General features: G+C 43.6%; 2 protein-coding genes across 3 annotated transcripts in view; both read right to left on the bottom strand.

Annotated features, from left to right (window-relative positions):
* The window catches only part of DENND5A (DENN domain containing 5A), a 64,293-nt gene extending 61,305 nt beyond the window's left edge, over positions 1 to 2,988 (bottom strand). For both annotated transcript variants that reach the window (XM_058838343.1, XM_058838351.1), the window contains exon 1: positions 2,770 to 2,988. In XM_058838343.1, coding sequence (XP_058694326.1) covers positions 2,770 to 2,875 — 106 coding nt within the window. In that variant the 5' untranslated portion in view covers positions 2,876 to 2,988. The remainder of the gene's footprint in view (positions 1 to 2,769) is intronic.
* A 6,184-nt stretch (positions 2,989 to 9,172) lies between these two features.
* Positions 9,173 to 20,191, bottom strand: TMEM41B (transmembrane protein 41B). Its single transcript, XM_058842980.1, has 7 exons — positions 19,913 to 20,191; positions 18,011 to 18,128; positions 16,884 to 17,012; positions 15,179 to 15,272; positions 14,353 to 14,457; positions 12,436 to 12,574; positions 9,173 to 11,981 (listed from the first exon to the last, which is right to left on the bottom strand). The coding sequence occupies exons 1-7, from the start codon at positions 19,998 to 20,000 to the stop codon at positions 11,812 to 11,814; spliced, it is 843 nt and encodes a 280-aa protein (XP_058698963.1). The 5' UTR covers positions 20,001 to 20,191; the 3' UTR covers positions 9,173 to 11,811.
* Between the last annotated feature and the right edge of the window lie 1,104 nt (positions 20,192 to 21,295).

Genomic DNA, 21,295 nt, shown 5'->3' with positions numbered 1-21,295 from the left:
GTGGTTTGCTCTGTGAAGGAAATTTACCTGTGACAGACCTCAGCAGTGTAATGAAAAATTTCTGTCATCACTTCTGGCGTATCAACACCATCTGGAAACATGGAAGTGCACCGCAGTTCCTCTCTCATCCAGCTTAACAGCTGGAGCTTAAGCTTCATCCAGTGCTGGGGTTTTTGTTTTGTTTTACTACCACCTAGCAAATATTTTCCATGTCCTTTAGCAAGTCCCCCGGTGGGAATACAATCATCAAAAAAAGAACGGATGTCCAGAATTGAATTTAGGAATAAAAAGATGTAGCAATAGAGATTCTTTAACCTGTGCTAACTACAAGTCCTAAATACAGGATTTCTCACTGCATTAAAAGAAAACAAACATATATACATATTCTGTGCCTCTTCCATCAGCCAGCCAACTTTCTCAGGAAAAAGCATTACAGCTGCACTATTCAGTAAGCTTCCAACATACAAAAGGAAAACGCCATCAGAGGCGTCTCTTCAAACAAAGTAACTAGACGAAGCATCAATTCCTGAGCTCATGCCTCATCTGCAAGTCTGCAGAAAACGCTGTACCACGATATTAAGGCCGAACACCTGAAACGCGCGGCTCCACGAGCCTGCCGAGAACAAAGTGTGCCGGCAGCACCCCCGGAGGCCGTGGCAGCGGCTCCCTGCGGCGGAGGGGTGGCGATGACATCATGCCGGGCTGGAAGCGGCAGCCCTGGCGCAGGAGAGCCCCGGAGGGACCCGCCGTGCCCGGCCCGGCCCTGCAGCCCCGGCCCCGCAGCCCCGGCCCCAGGGCCAGCCCCTCGCTCCCAACAATGGGCACTTATGAAGCCAATTGTTCCAACAGTACGACGATTCAGAAGCTATTTTGCAGCGCAGAAATCAGAGGGAGAGGGGGAAAAAAAACAGCGCACAATGACCCTTTCATTCAAACAAGAAAGGCTTCCAGGAAGTACAAAGTGTTTCCAACCTTTATCCAAAAGCCACTGAAATCAACAGAGGCTCTCTCCATTTTTATCAGTGGACACTGGAGGAGGCTATAACCCAAGACACATTTTGAAAGCATTATCAGTCACACTATCATGCATTATTAATAACACAACAAACTCAAGAAAACGCACCCGAATTCCACCTAGACCTTATGCTGTGACATTATCTGAAATTTCCCCCCAATCTTCTTTTAAAATATTTTCTCAAAGATCTCAAAGAATCTTTTCTCCCCCCAACCCCACACCTTGTCACAAGTAACACCATTCCAGAACGATGGTGGAGCAGCAGAGCCAGGACATATCACACACTACAGTTTTATACACTACAGATGCAGTCCTTGACCAGGAAAGCAAATACAGAAAGAACATCATGCTCCAGCTTTTAGACCTGCACACGCTGACAGAATATTTTTTAAAAGGCACTGATATCTTCCAGTTTACTATTAGCTAGCTAGCCCAAAGTAATGCACTGCTGGTTTTAGATTGAATTATGTGAGGAGAATCATTCATGTGACTATCAAGAACAGGGAACATTACTGAGTGTGTTTTGCACCACATTCCACAAATAGGTTTATAGCAAATTAATAACAAAATTAACATATTGTTAATTTGTTTTGATCTATAAACTTCATTCATTTGTCATTTCATTTTAAAAAACCTTCACATATCCCTCAAAGAAATTGCATTGCATTTTGTTCTCTTAGATTTCTTAAATCAATACTGTAATTTGCAGCACCTTAAGTCTCAAACTGTAGCCTACAGTCACTTTAACATTAGACAAACACGAATTCTCTTAGGGTAAGGTACTGCTCAGCCTGAGGGACAGATCAGAAATTTTGTTTGAAGTTATTAAATGAAAAAGTTTAGACGAGTTCAATGCAAGAAGTCACTTCTAATAACACGAATTCCATTCTACTACGAACAAGAATTTATTTAGCGACGAGCAGCTTAAATGCAATGATGTAAAAAAACCCATGACACCTTGTAAAAGCGAACTAATAAAAAAAACCGAGGTTGAGGGCGAGAGAATGCATTACTGGTCAAGTTCAGAGCTTAAATACACAAAATCAGCTGATGTTAGGTCAGGTTTTCACCACCACATTCCTTCATCTTTCCAAAGAGTTAGAGATGCTAAGCAACACTCTGATTTAACTGAGGCCAGTACAGTAACACTAAAGCTGAAGCGAGGTGCTGCTAAAACACAGAACTGATTTTAACACTAAAAACAGTGGTATGACAACAGTGGTGTAGTCTAGACAGATACGGTTTAGTCGTGCTTTTGGTGTGAACATTCTCACCTAACAGCAGAGTAATCGCTTTCTAATCTGATTTCTTTTCGGATACTGCTGCAAGAGAATTCTTATCCTGTGCTACAAAAAAAAAGTTAACACTGAACACGCAAATAATCTTCGCTTTCTTTCCCAAATCCGACTCCTTAAGAGCGCCTGTGTGTCTCAAACGCCTGGCTAAAGTTGATACAGGCAGCGCGGCTCCAAAGACAGCGCAGGACATCGCCGCCGAGGCTGAGACGATCTAACGCGATGCCACCGCACCGACACACCGCGCTCTGCCCGACCCGTCTCACGGCGCTGCCTTGCCGGGCTTTTGGGGAGTTCGGTCACTTGTACCGACCCCGGTCCGTGCCCAGCCGGGCACTCCCACATGCCCGGGGCTCCCGGCGGGGCACGGGCTCCCACGGCAGCGCCCGGGGCAGCGGCGCGGGCGGGCAGCGCGGCCGGACCCCGCCGCCCCCGCGCCCAGCGCCGCCGGCCACTCACCGGAGAGCTCGTCCGGCTCCAGCCCGGTCTCGGTGTCCAGCCCGCAGATGACGAAGTAGTCGGCGAAGCGGCCGGGTGCCGAGGAGCCGCCGCCGCTGCCGCTCATGCTGCAGGGCGAGGGGCGCGCGGGGCTCAGCGGGAGCGGGGCCGGGCGGCGCCGGGAGCGGGGCCGGGATCTCCGGCTGCGCCCGCCGCCTCCATGGCGGCGCGGGGCGGGCGGCGCCGCGCGGCATTCTGGGAACGGCCCCCGCCGCTCTCTGAGGGGGGGCGGCCCGGCAGCGCGCCGCAACGTCGCGCATGCGCTCTACGCGCGGGGGTGACGTCATGCTGCTGCTGGCGCTGCTGCTCGCGCCGGGGCTGCCTGAGGGGGCGGCCATGGCGGGCGGTCACGGCCGTGCCCCGGCGGAACCGCAGGGCTTTGCTCCCTCCGCAGGCACAGAGTCGGGGGAAGGGGCAGGCTGGAAGGGACCACAGCGGGTCGTCTGCTCCGAACTCCCTGCTCAAGCAGGGTCATTCCATTAGCACATGGCACAGGGTTCTATCCTGACCGTTCTTGAGTATCTCCGGTGCGGGAGTCCCCACATCCTCTGTGGGCAGCCTGTTCAGTGCTCAGTCACTGTGCAGTAAAGAGGTTCTTCCTCACGTTCAGGTGGAACTTCGTGCTTCTTCCCGTTGCCTCTTGTCCTTTTGCTTGGCACCACCGAGCAGAGCATTGTTCGTCCTCTGTCACCTCCACTGAAGATATTTACAGATATTGATGAGGTGCTCTCTCAGTCCTTTCTTCTCGAGGCTGAACAGAATCACAGAATCAATTAGGTTGGAAAAGACCTCTGAAGTCGAGTCCAACCTGTTGTTTCCAGGCCCAGTTCCCTCAGCTTCTCCACACAGGAGAGATGCTCCAGCCCGTTGATTAATTTTGTAGCCTCTGCTGGAGCCGCTCCAGGTGCTCCGTGTTTCTCTGAGGAGCCCAGAACCAGACGCAGCCAGAGGCCGGGAAGGCGCTGCCAGGGCTGCTCGCTCAGGACACGGATCGGCCTGGTGGTGCTTGCTGTGGAAACAGCTCTGGGCTCGTGTCCTCCTGTCACCTTCGTTTTCCCATCCCCACAGCTCCTCCACAGCTTTGTGAAGCAGCTGTGTGCGCAGAGAAATACTTTAGGGATTATTTGGCTCTAAGGCTGTTTTCTTTTTCCTATTTGGATTAACATCACACACATCTCTGTTAACTGTTGGGCTTGCACAGAGTGAAATCCACTCCCGGCTCCGGCTCAGTGTGGAAAGAAGAACAAGGCCTGGGGAGGGATGCCATAAACAGAGCTGCTGAGGGACAAGTGATGGGAACACATCGTCTTCTTTGGGAATTATTTTTTCCCTCTGGCTGCAGAGGCACCTGGAATGGCCTTGCTAGCCTAAGATTAGGCATATAAGCAGTTCCCCTTCCTCTTCTATCTCAGTTCTGTTTGTGGCATTTACATCAGAACATTTCCGTATCTTGTAGGGCTTCTAAGAGGAGAAATTAAAACTCTGCAGTCTTTAATGATTATTATCCAGCACCAACCAAGTAGTTAAGTTTGCATCCATAATGCTGAACTGATCAGACACCAATCTACCTTAAAGCTGCCAAGCATAGGAAACCTCACCTATTGTGGACATGACTGTCTGAACCCGAGAGAATTTCAAGCTCTCAGGGGCTAATCTGTTCCCAAGGGAAGGTCTTTGGGAACTTTTCTTTGTCAAGGTCTGTTGTGAAAAACAAGGTTTTGGTTTCCCAAAACAAGACACAGATGCTCTGAGAGTGTTTTTCTCTTGTCCCACCATTGGGATGAGGATGGGATTGTTCCTTCTACCAATCAAGTTAACCTGTATCAGAACACCTTATAAAAAGGGTCAGAAAACCCCGAAATAAAGGCTTTTGCCTCATGAAAAAACTTCTGGCTGGATGATCTGTGATCCGAACCCTCACTCTCTACTTTGTGTCCTCTAGCAACACACCTATTTGAATTTCCATTGCCAAGACAGACCAAGTTGTCTGTAGGGACTAGAAACAGCAGCACTTGTAAGAAGACTTCACTGCCAATGCTTTACAGCCTTTTGCAGTACAACAACTAAACTCGTAGCCCACTGTGCCCAGTGAGTTGTAGATAGCTGGATGTCCTTCTGGGAACCAGGAAAAACACTTAGGATAGCACTGGTGCTATCAGTGTTCACTTGATTAAGATTGTATGGGCCAGAGAATGGGTTATCAGTGAAAGAAAGCGTTGCTTAGATTTGACTGAGAGGTCACTTTTAAAGAACTGTTTAACTTGAGGGAAAGATTTCAATAAAGATGGCAGGGTAGGAGCAACAGAGTGAAGGGCTCGAGTTTACAAAAAGCACAGTTAGATTGTGTTGAGCCTGCCTGGTGGTGTGTGTAAGGCACAACAGAGAACAGAAATAGCTAAATCTGATTGCTCTTACTCTGCTGTGTTCTCTACCCATTTTTTGCACATTTGTCTTCTCAATCTGCTTTCAGTGTGGCAAAGGACAACGTATTCAGCACGTGGTGAACCTCTTTTGAGTAAGCCTGAACCGTAGCTTAACCCTTACAACAAAAGCCATAGCCTGAGGGTCTCTTCTGACACTTGCTAGAAAGCCTGGGGAAGCAGCACAGGTATCGGCAGGGACTTTTTGTCAAATAAAGAGTAAAACGGGAAAATAAAAAGCTGTTCTTGCACCTTAACTGTTCCAGAAATAACCATGTATTTTGTAAATAATCAGTAAATAAAGTTAGATGGGCCAGTAAGTAAACAGAGGTTTACCAGAGATACTGCTATCCAGCAATATTTAAATGCACCCATGCCTTGCTATGCAACAGGGTAAGGAACAAGAAATATTTTTTTAAAAGGAGAGTCTCAGACTAAGAAACTCAGATTTGTTTTGAATTGCTGAAGAAAGGACAAGATGGGTGGAACGGCATGAACCAGAACCAACAAAATGTTAACCCAAATTTTTGCTGTGGAAAGCTCTTTCCTATTTTGTCAGATAAATTCTCTGCATTCCAAGACAACTTACAGCAGAGTCCCCCTCAAATCTGTGCCTCCAGCAGATGTATCTGAAGTCTGAGATTTCTCTTCCCATTTTGTCAATGACTCTCTTTTCCATTGTATCTTTTTCCTCCCCAATTATTTAATTTCTGAAATACTCTTGCCTAGTGACCACAAAGAACATCTGTGACATCTACTTCAAAGACCAGTAGCTTTAATCTGTCAGTTATCTTGACCAATGTTCCCATCACAGGAAACACCCAAAATATGGTAATTCTGTCAGGAAGCTTTGCAAATGGCTTAGATGTCCTTGAGTAAAGAAACAATGCTCTAGACAACATTATGAATTCTTGAAAGTATTCTTTATGATGTTGAGAAAATCTGTGGAACTGTGAATTCTGTGGAAACTAGGATTCTTTAGCCAGAGAATCATAAAGACATATTAGTAAATAGGAAGAGATTTAAAAGATTCATTGTCTTTGGCAAGATTGTCAATGTTGATTCAGCTGCTGTTTTCTATGGCAAAGACTTGTATTTTTGAGCTCCAAGCTTAACTCAAAGAGAATGAAGTCTTTAAAATAGTGAAGAAGAACTTGATGCAAAGGTATCTTGAGTATTCCTCATACTACCTAATTCAGATTTACTTTGCCAGCAATCCCAGTCATAATTATTGGAAGAGTTTAATTACTAAGCAATAGGAAAACACAACAGCAAATTACAGTTCCATTCAACATTGCCCAGAGAATTTAAGAACTCTGAAATGGGGTATTTCTTTTTTTTGTGGGCAGCTGTTTCCCAAGATGAGCTAAGCTTTGAAAAGTAACAGAGCTCAAAGCACAAATTGCTCCAGTTGTCAGGGTGCTGATTGTATGTGGTGTCTTCTAATGACTCTGATTAAGAAATTTACCCTGGATTCTTTATGAAAAACAAAAATCCAATCAGTAACTGTTACCATTAAAGCAATCCTCTCCAGAATGCAAAACCACACTTGAATCTGGCTGCAACTTATTGACCGTGTATTTAGTGTGACATCTACACAACAGACTTGTGGAATAGAGCCTGCACACTGGATCACCTAACACACAGATCCTCACACATCAGGGCACAGCTCAGAGCAGAACTGACACTTCAGGGTGTGGAATATTTCCTAAACTTCCATGGAGCACTGTCCCTCTTCTCCCCAGCTCCAGGAGCCCACACTATGGACTGATGCTCAATTTACCAACAACTACAACCCCCAGCTCCCTTTCCACAGTCCTGCTCTCCAGCATCTCATTCCCCAGTCTGTCTGTACGTCCAGGGCTGCTCCATACCAAGGTGCAGAATCCAGCATTTGTCTTTATTAAACTTCATATGGTTGGTGATCACGCAGGCCTTTTCATGGTCCCTTGAGGGAATCTTTAGTTCCTCCCAATTTAGTATAGTCAGCAAACTTAGTGCTCCTTCCGGTCCTTACTTAGTATTCCTTCCAGACCTGCATCCAGGTCATTAATGATGATGTTGAAGGGAATAGAGCTGAGGATGGAACCCTGCAGAACTCCATTAGTGACAGGACCCACTTGTGATGTCACCCCATTCACTAGAGCCCTTTGTGCCTGACCCGTGAGCCAGTCATTCACTCATCATATGATGTGTTTAACCAGCTGAGTGCTGAGCATTTTGTCCAGAGGGATACTGTGAGAGATGGTATCAAAAGCTTTACTGAATCTTCTCCGTGATTTTATTGGGCATTGAAGTGACACTGACCAGCCTGTAGTTTGCATGGCCATCCTTCTTGCCCTTCTTGAAAACTGGGACAATATTTGCCAGCTTCCAGTAACCTGGGATGTCTCCAGATTCCCGGGATCCAGAAACCATTGAGGTCTCATGATGACACCAGCCAGCTCTTTGAGTACTCTTGGATGAATCCCATCAGGCCCCATAGACTTAGAGGGATGCAGCTGAAGTAAATCCTGCACAGGTTCAGGGTTGACCAGGAGTTTATCGTTGTCACAGTCATGAGAAGTCAGTTTAATACAGAACAAAGAGTCAAACATAGAATGATTTAGCAATCTGCTCAGAATACTTCTCTGTGACATGGAATTCTTCCAAGTACAGTGAACACTGCAAATTCCAGATTTTAGATACAACTCCTCAGGGCTAGGTTGTAAAAGAAAAATTGGGAGTTATGAGCGTAACATTAGATCTCAATTCTGAGGCAGAATTTTAAAAGCTATTTCCCACTGAAGCATTCCCAGCGCTCTTGAGGGCCTACCAAAACCTACAAACCTTGTAAGGCTAAGAGGAGACCACCAAAGTCCCACAGCTGCACAGGAGCAGAAGTCTCTGTGTTTGGAAGCTTATTTATTATGAGGCTTCTCGCATATACACCAGTCACTAATTGAGCTCTCGTAATCTAGACCCAGATTCTTCCTTGTGTACTATAGAACAAGGAAATGAGAATTATCACAGTAGGAGGAATATTTTAAGAACTGCAAGGGGAATTATGGTATATCAGTAAATATGCCATTATTTCTATTAATTGCCAGTACAAAAAGGCTGTAACTTTTAGTTAGTTTAGTTACAGCCAGTTCGGGTGATCTGGAGCTATAAAGCCACCAGCTGAGAGTTATAAATGTCTGTCATTGCAAGACATCAATTGGTCATAAAAATAGTCGGGAGTATTTGCTTCTCTTTGATGGAAATTTGAGAAAGTTGCTCTGGATCCTGCTTTCCTGTCAAAACCCTTTCTCATTTCCCTCTTAGCACTGCCATACTAAAATCTAGGGCTCCCAAACCCCACATGATGACAGAAGGAAACTACACATGACAGAAATTCTCAAAATACACAAAAATCTTCAGCTGCCTAAAAACCAAAAACATTTTGACTTTGCGTAACAGTATCATCAACCAACAAAAGCTTTGCATTTTTGACTTTTACTTCTTCTGTCTTACCCTTTCAGCAGTTTTCTATACGAGGCAAAAAAAGCACTTCATAAATTGGCCTCAACAGAATATTTTGGGAAGGTGAAATAAGTTGAAATAACTCTGGCACAGGGGTCCTCCATAAGGGATTAATGCAAAAAAAGGGCATTTTATGCAAACAGATGTACTTGAAGAGACAGAAGTTAGACCAAGTTGCCTTCCAATGCAAACCAAACTTTTCAAAACTACTGCTGTGAGAAATTAATTTCAGAGAGAAAGGGAAGTCAAATTTACCTACTTATTTTGAAATGAAGGTAGAAACAGAATTAATCTCATCAACAGATGTAATCAGCTCAGTTTTAATTTTCAATCAGTAAGTAAAAATACCATTTAAGAACTCGCCCCTTTTAAACAGGTTAATAAAAAATTAGGCTTAGTGGGAAGTTCGGCATGCTTCATCATACTCAAAAAATACAATGTTTCAGATTTTATATAACAGCTTTATTATCAAATGGCAAGAGACACTTAATGATGTCATGCAGGTATAAAAAAAAAAATCCAAAAGATAAACAGGTCATCTAACAGCTCAGAATCCCTTGCAATTAAAAAACAAAGCTACCTCTTTCTGATGTCCTGATGTTTCATGGTAGCCACTGTTTTTCTGTCGAAATGTTATGACTATCTCTTGGATCACTTGCAGGATTCCCTAAAGGAAAGAGTAGGCTGGTACAGTACCCCATAGCACAGTGCTGTGTTTTTGCTTTCCACAAGGCCTGCCTTATTCTGCACAACCCTCAGAAGTCCTCCAAGGATAGGAAAGCACCTCAGGCTGCTGGCAGCTGAAGATAAACACAGAAGGAATGGGTGAAAAAAAACGCTAATGCCTATTTTGAACCTTTTTAAGGTCTTAAGGCTTTTAGTTATTGTGAAGGGAGGCCAGTCTTATGGCTGAAACACAACAGGTTTTCAGTAACAAAGCCTGATCCCATCTCCATAGTGAAACAGAACTCACTGAAAATGTCAAGTGATAGCACAAGTCACGTTAGATTGAGTTCAGCTCCTTCTTTAGTGACAAGGTTGTATCAAAACATTGGCTTTACACAGCATGGGAGGGATTTTACTACAGCTTCTGTTACTGACCAGGAATTGAGACAAATTTTGAGAAAAGCCACTAGAAAATAAGTAGCAAGTAATTTATTCTGAGAGTTCATCTGCATGAAAAGTTAACTCTGCAGAAAAGTAGGCTGTAAATCTACAGCAGCTTCACACTCAGTAGTCTGGGGGACACTTGCTCACATGGCTCGATTCACATCCAAATTTACTAGGGAATAAATCCCCTGGGTACAGGAGCTCTGGAAATTAGAATGGCAGCAATAAAAGTAATCTGTTCAGTTTAAAATGTCAAAGTACACCTTTAGAGTAAATTCTAAATAACAAAAGAATTGCTGAAGCTGAATGATCTTACAATAAACTTGAAAACAGAACTGATATAAATTCCTTTATATACTTATGTAAAAAATATCATTTACTGTGCAGCCTGGATTTAAATAAAAGACAAATGGTGTACCAATAATATTTACTATATATTTACAAGTAATACTGTGATGAAACGAAGCAGTCAATTAACATTATGTTACAAAAATTAATAAACTCTTTAAAGGTAGCAGTCAGTACCTTTTACATATCACATTCATGAACTGTTCGCTTACATCTTGAAGATCTATGATATGATCATGAGTTAACACGAGGACACAGACTAATAAACCCTGGGAACTGGGGCACATGTTGATGTGTTGAGTCCCTTTTCAGCAAGACACTGCAGGGGCATCAGCTTAAAGCACGTGAGCAGCACTGGCTTCAGTCAGATAAAGCACCAATGTGCTCCCCAGTTCCTCACTGACCAGGGCCTTGTTTGATGAGATTCCACTGACAACACAACAAAGTACCACAGCTGGAAGCACAGGGGGAGGTATCTTGTACCTTACTGAGAGAATACATAAACTGCTACTGAAGGTGAGTCATGGCTGGTTGCCCATTGCCTTGGGCACTGCCTTGGCAGACAATGGAACCCCAATTTTTATATACACAGACACAAGAGCCTGCTGTTCCATGGTGCTCTGAATGTTTTTTGGGATCAGCTGTTTCATAGGAACTGCACCAGTTGATGGACCTGATATTTCTTTCAGCAAATCAAGATGCAACGAGAAATTTTATACTCTTTACATATTGCTTGAGAAATGGTAATATTACAGTGCTTAAGCATTTCTGTATCACTTGAGAAAGTTGCAAGTTTTATATAATCATACCATCACTTTCTTAAGTTGGCAGGATAAATCTATGCGAGTGAAATATTGGCAAAATAATCAACATTTAAAAAATGAAAATTAGAATTTAAAAATTCATCAGCTAGCCAAGATAAGCATTCTAAGCTGCTCCCTCCCTTCCTATATCCACTCCCAGAATAAAACTTTACAGGGACCAAGAGGGAATGATGTGACACTGCCTTTGTTAATCCAGTAAGTAAAGCAGATGTAGGTTCAAGTATTTAATTCCATACAGCACTAATAAATAGAAGTAAACAACCAGAATGAGAATAACATTGTAGTTAAAGTACTGCAAAGAATCTTTGTTTCTGAGTGAGCACCGTTATTATTTTGAAACTTCCCAAGGCAAAAAAGAAGGGAATATTGTTAGTGAGAAATGCACTCAGACCAGATCACATGCAAGCCTACAGAGAATGTTACAAAGTTGGACTGAATAGTTCAGGGGTTTTTCCTGCAAGTGTTAGAAAGCATCACCTGTAGTTTATGTCTACATCACAATTTTTGCTCTGCATGTAACTAGAGCAAAATGTTACATCTGTGTTCTCACTTCCCTCACCCTGAGGGCCACACACACACCCTCCCAAAGTAAAACACTGGTGTTTGGTTACAAAACTATATGCAGTACATTTCTGAACACATTTCCTTCAGTTTAAGGACATGTGTTCATAAAGACATTCTTATCAATCACAAGCCTCCCCTTTAATTGCCTAAGATCCAATAGAAAAGCAAATATACAAATATCAGAAGTGCTGATCCTGAGATGAAGTATGGGAAATTCTGGTCCAGTTTGATCCTTATTCAAACTTCTGTTTCAGTTTCTTCTGGAAGAGAGCTGGTAGGATGGAAAGGATGGCTAGAATCATGAGAACAAAAACAGAGTTCCAGGAAACAGCTTCCCCTGCTGTTGTAAGCTGGTACAGCGTTGTTCCTGCCTTAATGGCTACAAAAGACGGTGGTGCTACACCTGGAGCAAGGAAAGGATGAAAAAACAGCTTGTTAGAGTAAAAAAACCCTTAAAAATTAGTCATCCAAATTTTAACATCAGAATGTTGAGATTCTGTTGTCTTGAACTTTCTTTTTTTAAAGTGGGCTGTAAATGCAGAATTCAAAGATAAAAAACCTTTATCCAAAGAACTGGTTTTAAGCTGTTAGTATTTTTCAGGCAAACTCAAATGCAGGAGACTATGCAAATAATCTCTGCTCTTTAGACTCTGCAGATTTCAAGTTCTCTTTATGAAATGATTTTTCATAAAGGAAAAATAATGAACTTTTTCATAAAGTTCATAAAGGAAAAATACTGGATTGTTTCCTAATCGGATTAAAAAGTATGTGCAAAAGAAAGTCAATTAAAAAAAGCCATAGTGTATACCCCTTCTTCTGGCCACCCCAAACTGTAGCTCACTAGCCACAATTCTTACCTAAGAAAGTGCCAATGAAAAACACTTTCAATGGCACATTGATTACAGGAGATGTGATATTGATAAACCAGTTGGGGAGGAAAGGTGTTATTCTCAAAAATATTATGTAGTTAATGAGATGGTCTCTATGTCGTTCAACCTGCAAAGACAAAAAACAAACACACAAAAATTTGTTTAAAAAAATCCCTACCTTGAAAATACACAACCATAGAGGTTTAAAGGGTTTTCTTTTTGGTAGACATTTACGTGTGGCAAACATAAAAATCAGTTAAAAACACAGGATGTGGGGAAGAGTACCCAGTGAATCACCTGTTAAATAGCACTGAGATCAGCCTGGGAATAGCTGTGTGTGGCAGAGCAGTGATGTGTCTGACTGACTCAGCCAGCTCAAGCAGCAAACGAGTCATAGGCAGAGCCACAGCCTGGTCACAACAGCCAGCCTGTCATCCCATTCCTAAACTTTTTGCAGGAACTAGCAATGAAGTTTGTTCCTCAGCTTTTTCTGACCTAACTTGTGATCAAGTTTGAAACACAGCTACATTGCTCACTTGGAAACTCAGCCAGGTCACAGCTCTGAACTTCACAAGGTGGCTGCTCCCAGCACAGTTCCAAAGCCTGTCTCGCCAGAGGTTACAGTGCCCAGCATTAACATTTACCCAGGGGCAACAACAGCTCCAACTTCCTTCACAGTCTTCGTTGTGTTCGCAGGCCTAGCCCAGCTCCTTACACCAATGCTACAACTAAGCCTCTTCTTCTTCCAGCCTGTTTGTAGCATATCAGCCCCTTCACACAGCAATGTAACCTCGAGTCATGCCGCAAGGCCAGCCAAGCATCCACAATCTGGCCTATCCTGGCAGATCTGCACCAAGCTTAAGCCCCAAACAATTGAAAACAAACCTGGTCTGATTGCAATTCCACCCAAAATCTCACATGGCAGCTCACCCCACTCACAGCCGTTTCTCAATTTTAGCCAAATTTAAATTTAACTGTAATGCCAAAATCAGGAGCACCATGAGTTTTTTAAACCTTAACAAAGGACAATATGTAAGTATTGATTAATGCTGCATATAAAATGCCTTAACCTCAATATGTAAGCATGATACTGTCCAATTAACCTGGAAACAGTGAGATATGAGCTGCACATGCAATTTTAAATTACGTGTTCAGTTCTACTAATGGCAATAATAGTGCCCATTTGCTACTCAGAATAGCCTCAAGATTATACTGCCATATTAAGATCTACTTGGGTCAAGAGTCAAAATGATACTATATAATCTAACAAGGCAAATTTTACCAGACACAGCTCCATATCTTATCTAATGAGGAAGAAGTTTAAAGCATTCTTATACAATACAAAAAAATCTTGAATGGAGTACACGTGCTTCATACTTGCAAAAAATAAAAATTTGTTTGAATGTTGCAGAGTATCAATGAAAGACACATAAGGTCAAGTACAACTCGCACTGTATTTCTGTACTGCAAAATGAACCTTTAGGTTTATCTCCCAATCTAGACTTGCTGAAACTAAGGTTACCAGATACTGTAAGAAAAAGTTCCAAAATGCTCCAACTACAATAACATGTTCAAATTAAGGTTTTTCAATCAGACATATAGCTACAGGTTCCTCCAACACAAAAATACAAACCCAGCTTTCATTAGTGTTAATGCTTAGAGAGCAATTACTTGAAATTGCCTGAAGCTGGAGAGGTTTCCTATTGACACTAAATAAACCAGGGGGATCAGTTGCAAACACTTCCTAGATAAGAACAACTTTCCCATGGGAAATACCATAAAAGTAGGAATACTTCCAGAATCCCTTCTGTGTAACCAGATACATGAGCATAAGACCTCCTAGTTTTCCATGCTACTCCATGTCACATTTTGTACAAGAAGTTCCAGCAGCTCTAGAAACCTTACCTGTTCTGACCATTTTACTGCTTTTTCTGTTAAATATCTGTACACGACGGGACGTCCCACTAGGTATGAGAGCATATAGCAAAATGAAGCTCCAAGTCCTGAGCACTGCAAAAAACCCAGACAACAAATGAGCAGGAACTAATTAACATCAGTCTGCCTGGCTAGAGCAGGTTTCAACGCAGCCCTCCATTAGGGCTCTCCTTCAGCAGTATGTACACATCCCTAAGAATGTTGTTGACACAAGACAGTTTATTCCCAAGGCATTTTGATCAATCTCAACACTCAAAGTAGACAACATTGATTACTTATCAGTTAATATTGAGTGCTCCTTCAGTTTTAAGACATGGAACAGTGAAAGCTTTGCAAATAAGAGGCACAATGCCATTAAAGAAATTCAAACATGAAAACTGAATAGGGTCCTCTGTACCTTCTCAATACTAAGGCTCATTCTGGTTGCATCTTTTGCCCATGGCATATTTTAAAGTTAATAACATACATTTCAAATCTTCAACTAAGCTTCTTGCATATTTAAGCCAGTTAAAAAACAGATGCATTTTGCAGTGTGATAATAAAACCAGAGCAATTGTGTTGTGAAATTACAACTGGGTTCTGGCAGATGCTAAACAAATTTAGAGTAAAGGAAATTCTGGCTAATTCACACTCGAATGTCTTCATTATTAAGAAAGCCTGGAGAAACAGCTCAGTGTGAAACTGAAGTGTTTGCCAGTTTCAGACTGATCATTTCCAACAAGAAGCTGTTTAGATGCTTGGTTGTATTCCAAATTGATAGAAAGAAATAAATGCACTCACTACTTTCCATACTTACCAAACAAACAAGAAATAAGGCCAGTGGGAAGGGATAAAGAAACCCTGACAGGATACTGAGAAATATAGACCCAGGAATAGCAAATGTTTGCAAGCTGGATGCATCTCAGTTAAGGAAAAACACATTTCTAAAAAGCGACACGCTTCTTAATTTTATAAGCAGTCAGGATACATTTTACAATCTGAAAAAGCATAAATGGGCAGGGCCTCTCAAGATCCTTACTTCAAAAAACTTTTTGTGGAGTAGTACAAGAAGCTCCAGCAGAGAGCAATGAGATGTAGATTTGTCCCCACACACGCGAACAATAAGTTTAAAAGTAATAAAGTAATAACAGCTGACTACATTTTTCTCTTTATTTGTGCTACAAGTGCCACAGAGGATTTATTGTGATTTCCATGAAACATGTACTTCTGATTTTACACTGCTGACTAGAGATGTGCAATTTCAGATATTCTCTCTGCGAAGTTCACAGGCCTGTCCTAGCCTATAAGCACAAGTTTCATGCAAGACTGAAATGTATGAAGGCAGCTACTACTTCCTTACAAACAGGCTTGGTGTAATCACTAGCTACAAGAGCTGATCACTAATTTCAGTCAAATTTTTTAAAAGGCAAAAATTAGGTTTCTGCAGCATAAGCAAGCAAGTTACTGCACTTAAGGCTTGCTAGGCATACTTGAGACACTGATGCATTTCCCACTTTGGATAGAAAAGTCAGAAAGCAAAAAAACCCTGCACACTATTTTACTCAAGTTATATTGACTGAAATATTAAAAAGCCCAATAATCTTCCTGAGTGCATTACAGCCAGTACAGCTTTTGCTAAGCAAGGTTCAGAGGTAACTGTGCCGTGCCTGGAAACTGATCACAGTCTGCTGCTGAGACAGTAAAGGTCATCACATCTAGAACTGCTAGAGCAGCTGAATAAAGAGACTCTTTATTTTACTCCTTGTTAATATATAAACTAACGTTTTAATTTTCTTCATAAATCTATAATTTGGGAAATATTAAATACTTTTTGTGAAACACCTTGAAAGAATGAGCTGAAGGATAATTACTAACAGCACTTCAATGCTGACTCTCCTGAGTTACAAAAGCCTCCTGCATTAAAAGTGTGAAGCAAACCTCTTCTACTTTAAAGTTGTTAGCCTTTAGTTAAGTGTTCCAGTTAAGAGTGTGTTTAATGATTAATTAATATATTCAGCACTCAAGAAAAAGAAGTCAACACAGAACATAGGTAGCCTTTGTGTCTCCTTGGACAGAAAATACTTCAGAAATTTGTCTCTCTAAAAGAAAACAGAGATTTGGTTTTGTGAATTTGGGCAGTGCAGAGATGAAAGATGGCTCAAAATACTTTTCTTCAGAAAAACTGCTAAATATTCTAAGAATTACCCTTATGTAGAACTTTGAATGTCTCAAGGAAGAGCAGTGCAGTAGTCTCAGTTTTCTTTTAGAACAAACAGTAATTTCTACCTCAAAATTCACTTTATTTTAAAAGTTAGCATAACACTAAAGTGAGACCAAGCCTAATATACAGAGAAATGTTTTTAAATTTCCAAGATTTTAAAATATTTGTGTCTCTTTATAGACACTCTTAGGTATGTTAAACTTCACCCATAACCAAGAACTTATCAATTTGCATTTTTCATTTATTTTTTCAGAGAAGCATGAATACATCAAAACTGCCCTTTATATCAGAAAAAGGATACAAAACATATGTGGCAAAATAAGCCACTAACACTTGAACATAAAATGTGTCCTTGTACTTGGACAAGACTTTTCCCAAGGCCTTTGCATCATCCATATCTCTAGGAACTTTTATACATTCTCTTTCTTCTCTGGAGAGAAAAAAAAACCAAAAACCAGGAATGATGGAAATATAATCAAAGAGCATAGTACAATTACTTACTGAATACAGAGATAATTAGATACACTGCATCACTAAATTACAGCTTCAGCAAACAAAACTTGATTATTGTTGCAATAACATTCTCAGATGAACACCTAATATTTACAGTGTGGTTTATATTAGAAAACCCCCAGTTTTAGATATTTGCGAGCTGTTTTTTTTATTCAGTACAATGATGTGCTCCTTTTCTAGTTGTTTTTTTTTTCTTACCAAGTACTGACCAAAAAGAAAAAATTGCGCAAACCAAACCTTGGCAAGTGAAAGCAGCCAACATTTCAGCCAAAACCAACTGCAGCTGCCTCAGTGCTGGGGTCATTCATAATGGTTCAAGTGCAGCAGGAGTGGCAGAACTTCACCTCACAAACAAACAAAATTCTGAGGGCAAAATCTCATGTCACACCTTAATGTGGTGCAACCCTGGGCAGCACACTTGAGTGTCTTCGCTTCCTCTGTATCAGGCTGAGGGATGGGCCACTGCAAACTGACCTTGTTGGGCAAGTTAATCAGACAGAAATTTAACTACTAAAAGTGAAAAAGAAAGCTGTCAGATAAGCAGGCTTCCACCTGCCTGCCATCCCAACACAAGTACTGGGTGCAACAAGGAAAAAAAGAAAAGGCAAAGTTTAGCTAGGAAGGAAGATGGATTTCCCCTTTTGGTGACAGTCTCCACTTTCACCAAGGTACAAGGAAGTTCCACGTGAACACAGCCTGAACCAAACACACTCTGGCTCTCAGCTGAAAGTGGTTAAGAACCGAGTCAGTTACCACTGATAATGTGCCGGGGGTAACACCTCAAAACACAGGATCTCCACTGTGCAACAGAAACCCTAGATAAAGAGTTCATGTCATATCCCCATGAAGGCTCCTCTACAATCTGATACAAAAAAGCAAATAAATTGATAAATTAAACTTGCATAACATACTTACTCACTAAGTTGTGGGAAATTTTTATATACCAGGAACATAAGGAAAGCAGCTGATAAGAAGATGGACACTAAAATAAGAAGTGATGTCCGAGCTGATCCACCTTCTGCAAGAGCTTTCCCTGAAATTAAACATGAAACAAAGTTAGAAAAAAAAAACCCCAGTACTAGCAAAAGAAAACAAGAAGAAACAATCCCTCACAACAGATTTCAAACTTATCATTTAAGGGAATATTAAAATAAACTCCGTAGATATCTTCCTACCAATGCTTTCAATAACACACATTGCTCATATTCCCTGAAAGCTTTCAAACAACTTTCAAGTTTTTATGCTGGCAAACATCCCATAGAAGTCACCTTCTATGATCCATAATAATTTAAGCCTCAGTTAATGAATATATTTGTAAAGAGAAAAAACAGAGCTAAACAACGTAAGCCATACATATGTTTTCCTTTTTGCCAGAAATCTGCCAGTCTAATTAACTAGAGATTTAACTTGAAGTTAAATTTCCAGGATGTACAACATAACTTTAAAACCTGCTCATTAACAGATTTTGGGTTTTTTTCCCCTCTAATGAAAGACTACCAGACACAGCCAGTTAGGTGAGACACACTCATTAGGAGGAAACCTACATAAACACACATGCAAGCCTGTGATATAAAGATCACAGCTCCTAGTCTTGGGAATTACACATATTTCACACTCATGTGGACATATACACATAAGTGTTTATTAGCCTTTAAATCCTTGTGTAGTGGAAGCAATGGGAGTACAGTAAGTGACACAATGACATTCTAGGCCTCTTCTGTATTTTAGATTTTTATCAAAATTACCACATATGTGCCATACATCAACACAAATGAAACTTCCCACATAAAGAATTTAAAACTGAAACGAACACCACACTAAGTACTCTCTCTGCATCCACACCGGAGTGTGTATGAGTGGATGTGTTAAACCACTCTCTCCTCAGGCATTTTGAGGCTCATCCAGCTTCACACCCAGGGTCACCTGAAGAACACACGAAGAGCCAAGGTTGTGTTTTCCCTCGCAGATGCTGCTGGCACAGCTACAATGGCAACACACAACAACACTCAAGCGGGTCACGCTGACACCTCACTGTTGTGAAATGCAGCGACTGGATGACGAAACCCACGGAGCCGGCTGGGCGAGCTGGCAATTTTATCGGTTTTAAGGTTTTTTTAGGTTTAAGGTCAGCGCGACCCCACAGGTGTGCTCTGGGTCAGCCGAGGCCAAAGGCAGCATCCACAAAGCAATTACAACCACAGAATCACAGGACGGTCAGGCTGGAAGGGACCACAGTGGTCATCAGGTCCAACATCCCAACTCAGGCAGGGCCATCCCAGAGCTCACGGAACAAGACTGGATCCACACGGTTCTTGAGGATCGCCACTGAGGGAGACTCCACACCCTCTCTGGGCAATCTGCCCCACTGCACTGTAACCGTGGTTATTCTGACAACACCTTCTCCAAGGAGCAAAATAAACGACAGGTAAATAAACAAATAAACAACTTACAGGGCCAAAAAAGAAAAACACAGCCCACTGCGCTTTCTGCCTCTTCCACTTTCTATACTTCAGGCGTGCCGGTAGTGGACTAACACAAACACACACACACAGACACACGTGTTCCCTCATGCAGAGAAGAAGGTAAAGGGGTCGGTGCCCCATTTGGGCCCCCGCGGGGCGGGAGCCGCCTCACCCCACACGCACCGTGAGGGGCCTGGCCCGGCCGCCCCAGAGCCCGCGCGGGACGGGGCCGGTGCCCGAGGCGCCGAGAGGCACCGACAGCCGCTCCGGGCACCGTCCCCGGGCACCCGCATCGGGCACCGTCTGATACCAGGGCGAAGTCACCCCCGCTCCCGCCTCCCCGAGCCCCCGGCACCTTCCAGAAGCTGACGCTGGTGCCTGGCGCTCTCCGCTGCCGCCGCCGCCTGGCAAGGCCCGCGCTCCGCCACCCTGCGCTGCGCCATGGCTCCGCGACGCCCCGGGGCCCGGCGAGTCAGGGCCGGGGCAGGCCTCGGCGGCACCGGGAGCCGCGGGGAGCAGGAGGCAGGACCGGCAGCACCGGGAGCCGCGGGCAGGAGGAGGAGAAGGAGGAGGCGGGACCGGCCGCCCCTCCTCTCCTCACCCCACCGGGTCGCGGCCGCGCTCCCGCCCCCGGCGCTGCACGGCGCATGCGCTTTTCTCGGGGCATTACGGCTTTGCTGTGGTGTGCGGGAGCACGTGTTGGGCTCCGCGTCCTTGAAATGCGGTGGCGAGTTAGTGTCGGTAAATACGGTAACACCGCCTTTGGGCGTACCCGTGTGGGTATATACGGTAACGAGGATGCGCTCACTGCTGGTAAATACGGTGCGGGGCGGCGGTGTCCCAGCCCGGCTCCTCGGCCCCGGCTGCGGACAGATCACATAAATCACAGGATCAGTTAGGTTGAGAAAGGCCTCTGAGATCATCGAGTCCAACCTATGACCGAACAGCGCCGTGTCAACTCTACCGTGGCACTGAGTGCCACATCCAGTCGTTCCTTAAACACCGCCACGGACGGTGACTCCACCGCGTCCGTGCGCATTCCATTCCAGCGTCTAATCACCTTTCCTGTGAAGAAATTCCTCCCGATGTCCAACCTGAACCTCCCCTGGCACACAAGGGGAAGTTCCATAGGCTGTGTCCTCTTGCCCTGTCGCTGGTTGCCTGGCAGAACCCGACCCTCCCTGGCTACATCCTCCTTTCCGGGAATTGCAGAGCGATAAGGTCCTGCCTGAGCCTCCTTTTGTCCAGGCTGAACCCCCAGCTCCCTCAACCTGTCCCCACAGGACTTGTGCTCCAGACCCTTCCCCAGCTCTGTTCCCTTCTCTGGACTCGCTCCAGCGCTGATCGTGCCACAGGGCAGCGGGATAAAACCCGTCTGAGAGCTCGTTTTCCCTCGGTCATGGCTTTCCACCCCCTCAGGGAGCGGGATCTCCCCTCAGGGAGCGGGAGGCGGGAGCCGCTCGGCGCCTCTGGCCCTGGAATAGTGCCGGGCTTCCAGGAAAAGGGGAACCTTACTGCGTTTGTTCCTCCCTTCGAAAAGAAATTTTATTTGCCGGGAAGAAGGAAAACTCCTCTATCAGCCCCGGGATTTTCCTCACGTCGGTTCCTGCCAGTAAAAACGTTTGAAATCCAGCAGAAGAGCCAAAGGGGTATGTCCCGGTGTTGGCAGATTCCGTGGCGTTCAAACTGAACGTGACCTCGAAGCACCTTTTCATCTGCAATCTTCTGGCAGCAGGAG

The sequence above is a fragment of the Poecile atricapillus genome, chromosome 1 (genome assembly GCF_030490865.1).
Source record: "Poecile atricapillus isolate bPoeAtr1 chromosome 1, bPoeAtr1.hap1, whole genome shotgun sequence".
NCBI classification, from domain to species: Eukaryota; Metazoa; Chordata; class Aves; order Passeriformes; family Paridae; genus Poecile; species Poecile atricapillus.
The sequence above is the reverse complement of the archived record's forward strand: the minus strand, read 5'-3'. Positions and strand labels throughout refer to the sequence as shown.

What these genes read in the sequence shown, in the direction of transcription:
- TMEM41B (XM_058842980.1), bottom strand. Translation starts at nt 20,000, where the DNA reads ATGGCGCAGCGCAGGGTGGCGGAGCGCGGGCCTTGCCAGGCGGCGGCG. An exon ending in CCAGCGTCAGCTTCTGGAAG is followed by an intron (nt 18,129 to 19,912) that starts GTGCCGGGGGCT and finishes GTTTAATTTCAG; the next exon opens with GGAAAGCTCTTGCAGAAGGT. An exon ending in CCTTATTTCTTGTTTGTTTG is followed by an intron (nt 14,458 to 15,178) that starts GTAAGTATGGAA and finishes GGTTTTTTGCAG; the next exon opens with TGCTCAGGACTTGGAGCTTC.